The sequence below is a fragment of the Vigna unguiculata genome, chromosome 3 (assembly GCF_037176805.1).
Source record: "Vigna unguiculata cultivar grain cowpea cultivar isolate G323 ecotype 2 chromosome 3, ASM3717680v1, whole genome shotgun sequence".
NCBI classification, from domain to species: domain Eukaryota; kingdom Viridiplantae; phylum Streptophyta; class Magnoliopsida; order Fabales; family Fabaceae; genus Vigna; species Vigna unguiculata.
Window position 1 is genome coordinate 31,247,585 of NC_140794.1, and position 14,717 is coordinate 31,262,301.

Consider the following 14,717-nt stretch of genomic DNA (forward strand, 5'->3'; position numbering starts at 1 on the left):
GGCATGGCTTCGTTTTGAAACACCCCATCTTGATGAACGTTCCCTTTATTTGAGGCATGAGGGACATCAAAAGAAGTAGTAATTTATGACACCAAGACAAGTCAGTAAGGATAAACGAAGGCTGAAGGAGAAAAAGAAAAGAAAGAATAGAACAAGAAGTAATATAAACTGCAGAAGGAAGGGAAAATAAAGAAAAATAAATGGAACTAGAGAAAGTTTATTCGTCAATGTTTTTTCTTCTACAGTTTGTGATGTCATTTTACAGGAACAAAAGGATAAGCATGTGAATGAAACACACCAACTTCCATGTTTAAAAAGGAAGCTTGTTCATAGTGCTTTATTATGCATTTGGTCTGTCGATAAGAAGCAAATTCGTCAAACACAATGCATGGAATTATTTATTGTTACATATCAAGGTGGGGTACTGTTGCCAAGAAATGTTATCGATGGATTGGAACCATTGGAAAGTAACAAATATCAAGTTGAATTTGATCCTGGAAGAAGAGAATTAGTTTCAACTTGTGAAAAAATAAAAGTCTTTCACAAGATCATAATAAACTTACATTAAAACTGGTGTCTTAAGATTCGGGACAAATCTTATCGAAGAAGGAGGGTATGATGTGAATTGCATATGGGTCAAATGGAGGATGACTAATGCGCCGTGTTGATACAGTTTCTTTTATTTAAATAAGGGCCCAATGCTTTGTAAAATTGGCTGACCAAGTTGTGTTTGTGCTTAACCAATTAATGGGCTTTAGTTTTGCTTTATCTTCAAGTTGAAATAAGGGTCCATATGCCAACTTAAGAACCAACCTTTGGAAGATCAAGATGACCTTTGCTCAAAGTTTCTGGATGACTTTTGGTAGCCTTAATTTCAGTTACAATCAACCATTAAGTAGCGCATCGTTATTAGCTTGAGTGGATCATTAATTAATAGCTTTAAGCGGGATGATATTGAAATTTCTGAGTCTTTTGTCCTCCAACTTGATGAACGTTCCCTTTATTTGAGGCATGAGGGACATCAAAAGAAGTAGAAATTTATGACACCAAGACAACTCAGTAAGGATCAACGTAGGCTGAAGGAGAAAACAGAAAAAGAAAGAGTAGAAAAAGAAGTAATATAAACTGCAGTAGGAAGGGAAAATAAAGAAAAATAAATGGAACTAGAGAAAGTTTATTCGTCAATGTTTTTTCTTCTACAGTTTGTGATGTCATTTTACAGGAACTAAAGGATAAGCATGTGAATGAAATACACCAACTTCCATGTTTAAAAAGGAAGCTTGTTCATAGTGCTTTATTATGCATTTGGGCCGTCGATAAGAAGCAAATTCGTCAAACACAATACATGGAATTATTTATTGTTACATATAGAGGTGGATGACTTTTGGTAGCCTTAATTTCAGATACAATCAACCATTAAGTAGCGCATCGTCATTAGCTTGAGTGGATCATTAATTAATAGCTTTAAGCGGGATGATATTTAAATTTATGTGTCTTTTGTAATTCTATTGGTTAAAGCTCCTATATAAGTTGAACCATTTTCATCAATGAAGGCAAGCTGAGTTTTATTCAGAAAATAAACGAGTTTTATCTCATCTATCTTAGTGAGAGTGACTCTCCTAAGTTCTTGAGTGATTCAAGAATCCATGAGTTTAATCAAAGGTCCTTTATCCCTTTGTGTATTTCAACTCTTAGGCTTATCTTCCATTCTTGAAAGTGTGATGTCTCTCAATTTCTGTTCCATCTTCTTTTATGTTTCCATTTTCTCGTTTTAAATAATTTCTCAAATTTCTTGCTTGTTGGCATTCCAACAATCATAAATCAGTCAAATGAATCGAACCCTGTGGATTCACATCATTTGGTATTCAAAGCCTGACTATCTAGATTTGGAATAGGAAAGGATGTTTATTATACAAAGTGTTTAACCGAAGGCCATCCATGTTTAGTTGCATTCGATTACGGAAGCGAAAACAATGTTGTGAGCCAAAGATTGGTGGAGAAACTCCAGTTACCAGCAACCTTTCATCTGGATCAAGCATGGATCAAATTCAGTACATGGCAATGTGTGAAAGAAGTATTATGTGATATTGCTCCCATGGACTCTTGTCATCTTCTTTTGGGATGGGCATGGCTTCGTTTTGAAACACTCCATCTTGATGAACGTTCCCTTTATTTGAGGCATGAGGGACATCAAAAGAAGTAGTAATTTATGACACCAAGACAAGTCAGTAAGGATAAACGAAGGCTGAAGGAGAAAAAGAAAAGAAAGAATAGAACAAGAAGTAATATAAACTGCAGAAGGAAGGGAAAATAAAGAAAAATAAATGGAACTAGAGAAAGTTTATTCGTCAATGTTTTTTCTTCTACAGTTTGTGATGTCATTTTACAAGAACAAAAGGATAAGCATGTGAATGAAACACACCAACTTCCATGTTTAAAAAGGAAGCTTGTTCATAGTGCTTTATTATGCATTTGGTCTGTCGATAAGAAGCAAATTCGTCAAACACAATGCATGGAATTATTTATTGTTACATATCAAGGTGGGGTACTGTTGCCAAGAAATGTTATCGATGGATTGGAACCATTGGAAAGTAACAAATATCAAGTTGAATTTGATCCTGGAAGAAGAGAATTAGTTTCAACTTGTGAAAAAATAAAAGTCTTTCACAAGATCATAATAAACTTACATTAAAACTGGTGTCTTAAGATTCGGGACAAATCTTATCGAAGAAGGAGGGTATGATGTGAATTGCATATGGGTCAAATGGAGGATGACTAATGCGCCGTGTTGATACAGTTTCTTTTATTTAAATAAGGGCCCAATGCTTTGTAAAATTGGCTGACCAAGTTGTGTTTGTGCTTAACCAATTAATGGGCTTTAGTTTTGCTTTATCTTCAAGTTGAAATAAGGGTCCATATGCCAACTTAAGAACCAACCTTTGGAAGATCAAGATGACCTTTGCTCAAAGTTTCTGGATGACTTTTGGTAGCCTTAATTTCAGTTACAATCAACCATTAAGTAGCGCATCGTTATTAGCTTGAGTGGATCATTAATTAATAGCTTTAAGCGGGATGATATTGAAATTTCTGAGTCTTTTGTCCTCCAACTTGATGAACGTTCCCTTTATTTGAGGCATGAGGGACATCAAAAGAAGTAGAAATTTATGACACCAAGAAAACTCAGTAAGGATCAACGTAGAATGAAGGAGAAAACAGAAAAAGAAAGAGTAGAAAAAGAAGTAATATAAACTGCAGTAGGAAGGGAAAATAAAGAAAAATAAATGGAACTAGAGAAATTTTATTCGTCAATGTTTTTTCTTCTACAGTTTGTGATGTCATTTTACAGGAACTAAAGGATAAGCATGTGAATGAAACACACCAACTTCAATGTTTAAAAAGGAAACTTGTTCATAGTGCTTTATTATGCATTTGGTCTGTCGATAAGAAGCAAATTCGTCAAACACAATGCATGAAATTATTTATTGTTACATATCAAGGTGGGGTACTGTTGCCAAGAAATGTTATCGACGGATTGCAACCATTGGAAAGTAATAAATATCAAGTTGAATTTGATCTTGGAAGAAGAGAATTAGTTTCAACTTGTGAAAAAATAAAAGTCCTTCACAAGATCATAATAAACTTACATTAAAACTGGTGTCTTAAGATTCAGGACAAATCTTCTCGATAAGGAGGGTATGATGTGAATTGCATATGGGTCAAATGGAGGATGACTAATGCGTCGTGTTGATGCAGTTTCTTTTATTTAAATAAGCGCCCAATGCTTTGTAAAATTGGCTGACCAAATTGTGTTTGTGCTTAGCCAATTAATGGGCTTTAGTTTTGCTTTATCTTCAACTTGAAATAAGGGTCCATATGCCAACTTAAGAACCAACCTTTGGAAGATCAAGAGGACCTTTTCTCAAAGTTTGTGGATGACTTTTGGTAGCCTTAATTTCAGTTACAATCAACCATTAAGTAGCAAATCGTTGTTAGCTTGAGTGGATCATTAATTAATAGCTTTAAGCGGGATGATATTTAAATTTATGTGTCTTTTGTAATTCTATTGGTTAAAGCTCCTATATAAGTTGAACCATTTTCATCAATGAAGGCAAGCTGACTTTTATTCAGAAAATAAACGAGTTTTATCGCATCTATCTTAGTGAGAGTTATTCTCCTAAGTTCTTGAGTGATTCAAGAATCCATGAGTTTAATCAAAGGTCCTTTATCCCTTTGTGTGTTTCAACTCTTAGGCTTATCTTCCATTCTTGGAAGTGTGATGTCTACCAATTTCCGTTCCATCTTCTTTTATGTTTCCATTTTCTCGTTTTAAATAATTTCTCAAATTTCTTGCTTGTTAGCATTCCAACAATGATAGATCAATCAGACAAATTGAACCCTGTGGATTCACATCATTTGGTATTTAGAGCCTGGCTATCTAGATTTGGAATAGGAAAGGAAGTTTATTATACAAAGTGTTTAACCGAAGGCCATCCATGGTTTAGTTGCATTCGATTACGAAAGCGAAAATAATGTTGTGAGCCAAAGATTGGTGGAGAAACTCTAGTTACCAGAAACCTTTCGTCTGGATCAAGCATGGATCAAATTCAGTACATGGCAATGTGTGAAAGAAGTATTATGTGATATTACTCCCATTTACTCTTGTCATCTTCTTTTGGGTTGGGCATGGCTTCGTTTTAAAATACTCCATCTTGATGAACGTTCCCTTTATTTGAGGCATGAGGGACATCAATAGAAGTAGAAATTTATGACACCAAGACAAGTCAGTAAGGATCAACGTAGGCTGAAGGAGAAAACAGAAAAAGAAAGAGTAGAAAAAGAAGTAATATAAACTACAAAAGGAAGGGAAAATAAAGAAAAATAAATGGAACTAGAGAAATTTTATTCGTCAATATTTTTTCTTCTACCGTTTGTGATGTCATTTTACAGGAACAACAGGATAAGCATGTGAATGAAACACATGAACTTCCATGTTTAAAAAGGAAGCTTGTTCATAGTGCTTTATTATGCATTTGATCTGTCGATAAGAAGCCAATTCGTCAAACACAATGCATGAAATTATTTATTGTTACATATCAAGGTGGGGTACTGTTACCAAGAAATGTTATCGACGGATTGCAACCATTGGAAAGTAACAAATATCAAGTTGAATTTGATCCTGGAAAAAGAGAATTAGTTTCAACTTGTGAAAAAATAATAGTCCTTCACAAGATCATAATAAACTTACATTAAAACTGGTGTTTTAAGATTCGGGACAAATCTTCTCGAAGAAGGAGGGTATGATGTGAATTGCATATGGGTCAAATGGAGGATGACTATTGCGCCGTGTTAATACAGTTTCTTTTATTTAAATAAGGGGCCAATGCTTTGTAAAATTGGTTGACCAAATTGTGTTTGTGCTTAACCAATTAATGGGCTTTAGTTTTGCTTTATCTTCAAGTTGAAATAAGGGCCCATATGACAAGTTAAGAACCAACCTTTGGAAGATCAAGAGGACCTTTGCTCAAAGTTTGTGGATGACTTGTGGTAGCCTTAATTTCAGTTACAATCAACCATTAAGTAGCGGATCATTATTAGCTTGAGTGGATCATTAATTAATAGCTTTAAGCGGGATGACATTGACACTAGTGTAGGGAAGGGAAATGACAGCGGTTATTTTCAGCTTTTGGTTTGGGTCCGGAACCGCTGCATATACGACCGAGGTAAAAAGCCAGTAGTTTATGCCTCGGTTACAACCCGAGGCATATAAAATATTTACTGCCTCGGTTTCCGCCCAACCGAGGCCTAATGCGTACCAGAAATTCAAAAAATAAAAAAAATTTAATATACTTTCTGCCTCGGGTCTGTTTTGACCGCGACAGAAAGTGAAATTTACTGCCTCGGTTCTGGTCTAACCGAGGCATATGGCCATTTAAAAAAAATTAAAAATTCGAATGATCTTCTGCCTCGGTTTTGGTTACAACCGAGGCATAAAGCTATTTTTTTTTTAAATTCTGGTCCTATTTCATTCAAATCTAACACATTTAACCTGCAAATTTTGAACCAGAAATACAAACCCAGCCAAAAATAATATCATATTATAATTGATGGACTCATTACAATACTTAAATACTATTCATATTGTAGCACTCATTACAATATCATGTGCTTCCATAAACAAATATACTAAGTACTATTGTACATTTGAATAATATACTTTGCCAAAGCTATCCTTAAATATTTGATGGACTTGGCGGGGATTGATGTACTAGTACCAAATCTCTGCACACAAGAGAATAATTTAAATTAGTATATAAACTAAGCCAAAATTGCATATAAGTATTTCATATAGTGAAACAATTACCGTTTCCCAACCACTTGTGATACGAGCACGTACAATGGTTGATATCCATTGCATTACATAGTAACCGCACTCATATGAGCCGGTTTGTAAATTACACTACAATGAATGCAAATATATAAGTAATTGATGAAGAAAAGAAATTGAATAATTATAATACTATAGACCAAAATAGCAAACCTTGAGGCTCAACCATGCTAGCCTTTTTGTCATAGCAGTTGATTTCCCTAACAACATGCTATGTCCAGCGATTGAACTATGAAAAAGGTAAGGTGTTAAGATACAATTATATAAGAAAGAAAGTTCATAAAATTAAGGTTCTTACCAATCTATAACTTGTCTCAGATGGTTAGGAGGAGGCCTGTGCAAGGAACAAAGCCACACAGCAATGTTGTCCTTCATGGAAATTACAACTAGTTGCCAATGATGCCTGCAATAAAACAAAATTCGTTGTTGTACCTTAAAATAATATATTATAATTAGAAGTCAACAAACTACACTTACCCAGAAATATAAGGGACAAAATATATTTTCTTCCCTTGTCCAAAGCATTCAGTGACGTATGCTTGAATGTCATCAAATTTATTGCCTACATGAGTGAGTTGGGGGTCTGTGAACCCATATACATCACTCAACCCCATATTGTTACTGACACTAAAAATATACCTGGACAAAAACATTTATTTAATATAAGTTACTATATAAATTAATTAAACATAATGAATAGTTTAGATGCTTACATCATCCATAACTGAATAAGGGTAATATTCAGTTCTTCTGTACCCGACGCAAGCTCTAAGACATCTTGCTTATGCAGGTACATTGGGATGTCACTATCTCTCCCAATTACATCAGAATCCCATGGAACTACCATCGGCTTATCACTAATGATGTCAGCAAGCTGGTGTAATGCACCAAGAGGATCGTCCAAAGATATTGGAATCTTCATAGGTTCAGGACTTTCCACTTCATGCGACTATTAGTACATGGAAAAAATAATTTGATTGTGAACATAAATAACATGTAAACTTAAAATGCAAAGTACTATAAGGTGAGTTTGGGGATCCATACCGAAGGGTCAGAAATAAAACCAACTAAATCTTTAGGCCAGGCGAGGAAATACTGAAATGCCTGTGCCACAGTATATACCTCATCTGTTGGCACAGGAACTAAAGCATCTGGTATAATAACTTCCTCTACAGTGACCTTAACCTCATCATCCGCCAGCTCCATACCATGAAGAATAGTGGCTGCCTCAAATTTTGTTCCACGAGCAACTAGTGTCTTCCCTGTACCATGCAGAACATATAGTTCACATCGATGAGTGTTGTCTGCATCATCCCCTGGTACAGCTGGACCCGAGCAACTCCCCTTTTTGCTTCTACCTGTTGGGGGCACAAAAGGTTCTGCTTGGGGAATTAGTTGCGGAGGGTTGCCATGACCACCAAAATGTTGCTCGAATTGACGCATAACGCTTTCAATGATTTGTTCTGTCAACCATTGAGTCAGTTTTTCTTCATACTCAGCACTATGTGTCCATGAAGATTGACTAGAGGAGCCACCAAAAAATTGACGAATGCCGACTCCTGATCCAGCAGCACGCACACGTCCGGGGTGCTCAGGTCGTCCAATTGCAGTAGCAAGAATATCATGACGACCTTCTAGAATGAAAGTACCTTGGGAGCTCTGCTCAACCAAGGAGTCCTACAATATAACACAAGAAAATTAAGAGAAACTCGGTATAAAATGATATTAATGTTTTAGTAAAGTTAACTCTTACAATTTTTTCAGAGATTTCTCGTGCAGTTTCGGAAGTGTAGGTGCCCGATGATCGTAGGCGGGCTAACTTCCACTTTTGATGATGAGATGGTGGTGAAGGAGGCGCAAGACAATCATCTTCAGAAGGTGGGGACCTAGATTTTTCTTTTTCCTTCAATATCTTTTCTTCAAGCTTTCTATACCCACCACGAGACAATATGTGTGGGTTTTTATTTTTTTACTTATTGCTTGGGCTTTTGTCCTTATTTCCTGTAACATATAATTGATTTTATGAATTAGTTCAACTTGTAGACAATTTCAACAAATTTTTGAATTCAAGTAAACTAACCTTCCATCGCTCAGATGTACGAGACTCAACAAACTGACGCCAAGTGTCTTCATCAATTGAAGTGTATAGCTCACGTGGATCTTCATTCTTTTTAGATCCATAGACATACCTAGACGTTAGTTTTGTCTTAAAACCACGAAAATCTTCGGCGACTGCTGCTAGACATCTATGTTTAAGTGTCGGCACATTTGGAATATCAAATGTCGTCTGCAATAAAGAAAATGAACATCAATAAGTGTTTTACCAATATAATAAAAATATAAATTAAAAAAATTACGTGACATAATTTACCGTTAGATCCTGCCATATCATGTTCCGTTGAACTTCAGACACATGATCGAAACTAGGAGTAAGGATGGATATTCTGTCACGTGCCAGTACTCCTAAATAGCTTCTAAAGAGGTCTTCATTACGACCTGAAGCTTGACCAATGATGACGTCAATAATGACATGAGTCTTCTTACCTTTAGCTTTTCTCAACATGAGCTTCCTCAATCTAGTGGCTCCTCTGGTGGTTCTCTTTTTAGGCAATTCATCCTCCTCCGATGATGATGATGAAGTCTGATGGTCAGCCATATATCTGTTGTTAAAAGAAAAAAATACAAAAGATTAATAACAAATAACATATTATTTCACAAAACACGTAAATTTATATAAACAATTCAGATTCATACATAAAGTTATGGATTGGTCATGTATATTCCCTCATCGTGATCTTCCCGAATTGCTTGTACATCGTCAAGTACTGGGGCCTCATCAAAATTTATCGCTGTTTTAAATGGATGAGTGTTAGCAATATGAAGGTTACTCAAATTCTCTTCATTAACATCAATTTGTTTCTTGCCATGAAGAGCAACAAACCAATGTTCAGTTGCAGGATCTTTTACATAAAAAACTTGAGATGGTTGATGTGCCATGATAAAAGGCTCGTCTCGATAACCCACCTTTCGAAAATCAACTAGAGTCATACCCGATTCATCAATTTTGACACCACTCTTATTATCAATCCACTTACATTTGAAGAGTGGAATAGTGAACACAATATAGTCAACCTCCCATATCTCTTCTATTACACCATAGTACGTCATTGACCCAATTACCGGATTTTGATCTTTGGATGTGGAAAATTGCAGCGACTCAGCTTCAAGACTCACTCCACTATTTTGTATTGTGCTTTTATCATCCAAAGACTTTGTGTAGAATGTGCAATTATTAATTTCATAACCTGTAGAAGTTACGACATCAAATTTCAATCCATTTGCTAGCCACATCAAAGTCTCAGAAGATTGTGAATCTTTCAAAACCTCAGATTTAAACCAAGGCATGAACGTTTTGTTATGCTCCATCAACTGCCATTTCTCTGATTGTCTTGGATGTTGTTTCTTTACAATGGCTTTATGTGCAGATAAGTAAGGGATCACCTCATCAGTGTTGTTCAATATGTATAGATGTGCTTGCAATAGTTCTGCGCGAGATTTGGTTACCACATTCACACCCCGGATGTTGTTACTTATAGAACACCTGTTCAACCATGATTTAGGAGGAACTCCTATCGGATTTGCTTTTGTCATGTAATTTGAACAAAACTCAATACTTTCTTCTGCTATATACCTTTCAATCATTGAAGCTTCTGGACGATATTGATTTTTCACGTACCCTTTCAAAATTTTCATATAGCGTTCAATAGGATACATCCATCTTAAGTATACTGGCCCATAGAACTTGATTTCTCTTACCAAATGAACAAGCAAATGTACCATAACATCAAAAAAGGATGGAGGGAAAAACATCTCCAGCTGACACAAGATGATAACAATCTGACTTTGAAGGTCATCTAACTTTAAAGGATCGATGACTTTACTACAAATTGAAGAGAAGAATTAACACAAACGAGTTATAGTTTGTCGAACATTTTTTGGCAAAATTCCACGAATAGCCACCGGTAACAATTGTTGCATTAAGACGTGACAATCATGAGACTTCAGGCCAACAAGCTTCAAATCCTGCATTGACACTAAACTCTTAATATTTGAAGAGTATCCTTGTGGTACCTTGACACTTTTAAGACAAAGGCAAAAACTTATCTTTTCTTGTCTAGACATGGTGTAACATGCGGGAGGCAAATAAGTACGCTTACCAGCCTCCCTTGGTGCCAAGTCTTTGCGAATATTCATTTCAAGCATATCCAACCGAGCATTTACTCCATCTTTTGTCTTTCCTTGAATGTTAAGTAGTGTACCAATCAAGCTATCACACACATTCTTCTCCACATGCATTACATCTATGCAGTGTCTAACCTCTAACTTCGACCAATATGGAAGATAAAAAAATATTGATTTTTTCTTCTAAGGGCTCGTTGTAGATGATTTCTTAGAGGTTTTCCCAAATACATGATGTATTTTATTAACTTTTTCATGAATTTGAAAGCCATTCAATGGAATTGGTGCATCATCATTCTCTTGATGTCCATTAAATGATTTTTTAACCTTCGATAAGGATGATTTGATTGCAAAAATCTTCGATGGCGCATATATACTGTTTTCCTTCCGTATTTCAATTGATGAGCTGCAGTGTTTTCTTCACATATAGGACATGCTTTATGACCCTTGACACTATATCCTGACAAATTACCGTAAGCTGGAAAATCATTAATTGTGCAAAATAACATTGCACGCATCATGAAAGTCTCAGAAGTAAAAGCATCAAATGTTTCAACCCCATCCTCCCACAACATCTTCAAGTCTTCAACTAGTGGACTGAGATAAACATCTATGTCATTTCCAGGCTGTCTTGGACCGGATATCATCATAGACAACATGATGTACTTTATCTTCATGCAAAGTCCAGGAGACAAGTTGTAAATAAATAATATAACGGGCCAGCAGTTGTGGTTGGTACTTAAATCACCGAATTGGGGGAACTCGTGATCAATATTTTTCCATTGCATTGAATCAGCTGGATGACGAAGCAGGCCGTCACATCTTCTCTCATCTACATGCCATCGAAGGTTTTTAGCGTCTTTTGGATTCGCAAACAAACGCTTAAGTCTAGGTACGATTGGAAGGTACCAGACTACTTTCAAAGCGGGTCCATCCTTTTCTAACTCACCTTTATCTTCATTGTTGATTTTCTCCTTGTACCGTGATAAGCCACACTTCAGACACTTTTTCAATCCTTCAAATTCTTTCCTATAGAGTATGCAATCATTAGGACATGCATGTATCCGTTTATACTCCATACCCATCGGACAAAGAATTTTTTTGGCATCATAGTTGCGAGTGGGTAGTGTATTTCCATCTGGAAGCATTTCATTCAACAACACTAATAATTCTGTGAAACTCTTATCGGTCCACCCATTAGTCGCCTTCAAATTCATAAATCTTAACACCGCTGACAACCTTGTAAACTTAGTTGAACCAACATACAACGGAGTCTCTGAATCAATAGAGATTGTCTCATACACGTGCGCTTGGGCAAAAGCTTCAGCGCCAACATCACGAATCATGTCCTCTAATTTGTCTTCTTCATGTTGATCTTCCACGATGGAATCCACAAAATTTTCAGTTCGGGAGACAGTTGGAAAGTCTATTAATTCGCCATGCCATGTCCATATTGTATAACTTGGAACGAAACCATCGCAAATAAGATGTTCCCTAATTGCAGTTGCATTCAACTTTCTCGCATTCAAACAATTCACACAAGGACATCTAAACTTCACTTCATCATCACTTCTACCTTCATAACGTTGCGCAAATTGTATAAATTCTTCTACTCCTTTCTCATACTCAACACTGATGCGTGGCAAGTAAATCCAGTCTCGATCCATACGTTTATATACTGAAATTGTGTGAACAATTTCAGTAATCTTTAAATGAATGATCACCTCGCTTTTGAATTTAAGGTGTGACCCTATCCCATTCAAGAAGATTCACTTCTTCTAGTTTATTGGTACATATTAATTTTAAAACACATATCTTAAATTTCACGAAATTTCGCCAGCATTTCGCATTGGTCTTCAGGTTACACGAAATGAAAGTGATTATTAACCACAGTCAAATATGCACCCAAAGATCAATACAAAACACAATTGACATATATTCATGAATATTGAGATATGTATATTAAAATAGACATGCACTAATAAACTATTAAGAAGTGATTAATCTTCTTAAACTGTCCAACCGGACAATTCAAGATTGAATACATTTAAATTATTAGTATTGTCTCCTTTTAAAAAAAATACACATTCTTTAAAAAAAATACTTGGAGACAAGTAAATAATTTTCGTATTCAATCTCAAACGGGAAACTATGGCTAACTCCATGCAACGACAATTTGAGATGAAACAAAATAAATTGATTTACTTTAAAATATAAATAAAAAACATACTAAATAAACAATATACTAAACAATTATAAGCTCATAATAAAATTAAGAACCTAGAGTGTGAGACGTGAGTAGCAACGGAGGAGAATCAATTGTACCCACAGTCGGGCAACAGGGATACTACGTCAACACTGTCAAAAGTTTAAAATAAATTCTCATGAAATTGATACATACTAACTCCTAGGATCCAAATTATCTCCTAGTACAAACAATCCAAAATTTCTTCCATATTTTTAATAATCTCAAATTCAAGATTGAAAATATAAGAACATACAAGCAATCCAAAAAAATTAAATCCAGCGAATCCAAAAATAATCCAAATCGTAAAAATAAACATACCAAGGAGCGGGGGATTGAATGGAGGCAATGGCAACGGCACCGGAAGAACCTCCTCGAGCTGCGTGCAGTGGCGGTGGAGGCAGACTGAACAGAATTGCAGTAGCCGTTGGTGATGGTTGCTCGAAGAACAAACACGCTGCGGCTCCAGTGGCAGTGCATGACTCCTCAAAGGTGCAGCGACGGTGGTGGTTGGTCGAAGAAGAAGAAGAAGCCGCGGCGGTGCGGTGCTGCGACGAAACGATGCCCTGGAACGTCGGAGGTGTGCGGGATGGTGGGAGCTCTACGTCGGAGGTGTGCGGGACGATGGCGAAGAGCTGCGTTGGTTGTCGGAGAACGGCGGAGCAGTGCGGTGGTGGTTGGTCGAAGAAGAAGAAGCTGCGGCGGAGACGGTGGCGCAAAGCTGCGCTGGAGCGTCGGAGGTGCGCCGGACGATGGGAGCTGTGCGTGACGGTGGTGCTGGTCGTCGGAGAACTGAAGGTTGGCCGGAGAAGATGAACTCGTAGAACAACGGAGAAGATGAAATCGCAGAACAATGAAGGAATTGGGGTTTTTTAACCCTACGAAGGGATACTGCCTCGGTTATTCGAAACCGAGGCATATTCTACACTTACTGCCTCGGGTAGGCGCTGAACCGAGGCATATATTACCACTACTGCCTCGGTTATTACAGAACCGACGCATATTCCTTCAGTAAAAAATAAATAAAAAATTCAAATTAGGGGTCAACGCAGTGGTCAAAATAATTAAGTGTCTCTACTGCCTCGGTTAAGAGAGAACCGAGGCATATTGCATCAGTGAAAAAAATAAATAAATTAAATTAGTGGTCAACGTGTTGAGTCAAAATTTTTTAGCTATATGCCTCGGTTATTATGACAACCGAAGCATAAAAGTTGAATTTAATTACAAAATTGCCACCGCATGCTATTATGCAGCGAGTCCGCATGAACCGAGGCATATACAGCGTTGTAAAAGCTCTAAAATGCACTAGTGTGAAATTGATGAGTCTTTTGTAATTCTAATGGTTAAAGCTCCTATATAAGTTAAACCATTTTCATCAATGAAGGCAAGCTGAGTTTTATTCAAAAAATAAACGAGTTTTATGTCATCTATCTTAGTGAGAGTAATTCTCCTAAGTTCTTGAGTGATTCAAGATTCATGAGTTTAATCAAAGGTCCTTTATCCCTTTGTGTGTCTCAACTCTTAGGCTTATCTTCCATTCTTGGAAGTGTGATGTCTATCAATTTTCGTTCCACCTTCTTTTATGTTTCCATTTTCTCGTTTTAAATAATTTCTCAAATTTCTTGCTTGTTAGCATCCCAACAATGATAGATCAGTCAAACGAATCAAACCCTGTGGATTCACATCATTCGGTATTCAGAGCCTGGCTATCTAGATTTGGAATAGGAAAGGAAGTTTATTATACAAAGTGTTTCACCGAAGGCCATCCATGTGTAGTTGCATTCGATTACGGAAGCGAAAACAATGTTGTGAGCCAAAGATTGGTGGAGAAACTCCAGTTACCAGCAA

At 36.5% G+C, this 14,717-nt stretch overlaps 1 protein-coding gene and 1 pseudogene across 1 annotated transcript; both read right to left on the bottom strand.

The window, feature by feature from the left end:
• Positions 1-6,183: 6,183 nt before the first annotated feature.
• Positions 6,184-7,232, bottom strand: LOC146887702 (uncharacterized). Its single transcript, XM_085670539.1, has 6 exons — positions 7,099-7,232; positions 6,863-7,024; positions 6,684-6,788; positions 6,539-6,614; positions 6,362-6,457; positions 6,184-6,279 (listed from the first exon to the last, which is right to left on the bottom strand). Exons 1-6 carry the CDS (start codon positions 7,230-7,232, stop codon positions 6,184-6,186), a joined length of 669 nt encoding a protein of 222 aa, XP_085526665.1.
• Positions 7,233-9,145: 1,913 nt separating this feature from the next.
• On the bottom strand, positions 9,146-10,741 carry LOC146887703 (uncharacterized; annotated as a pseudogene).
• Between the last annotated feature and the right edge of the window lie 3,976 nt (positions 10,742-14,717).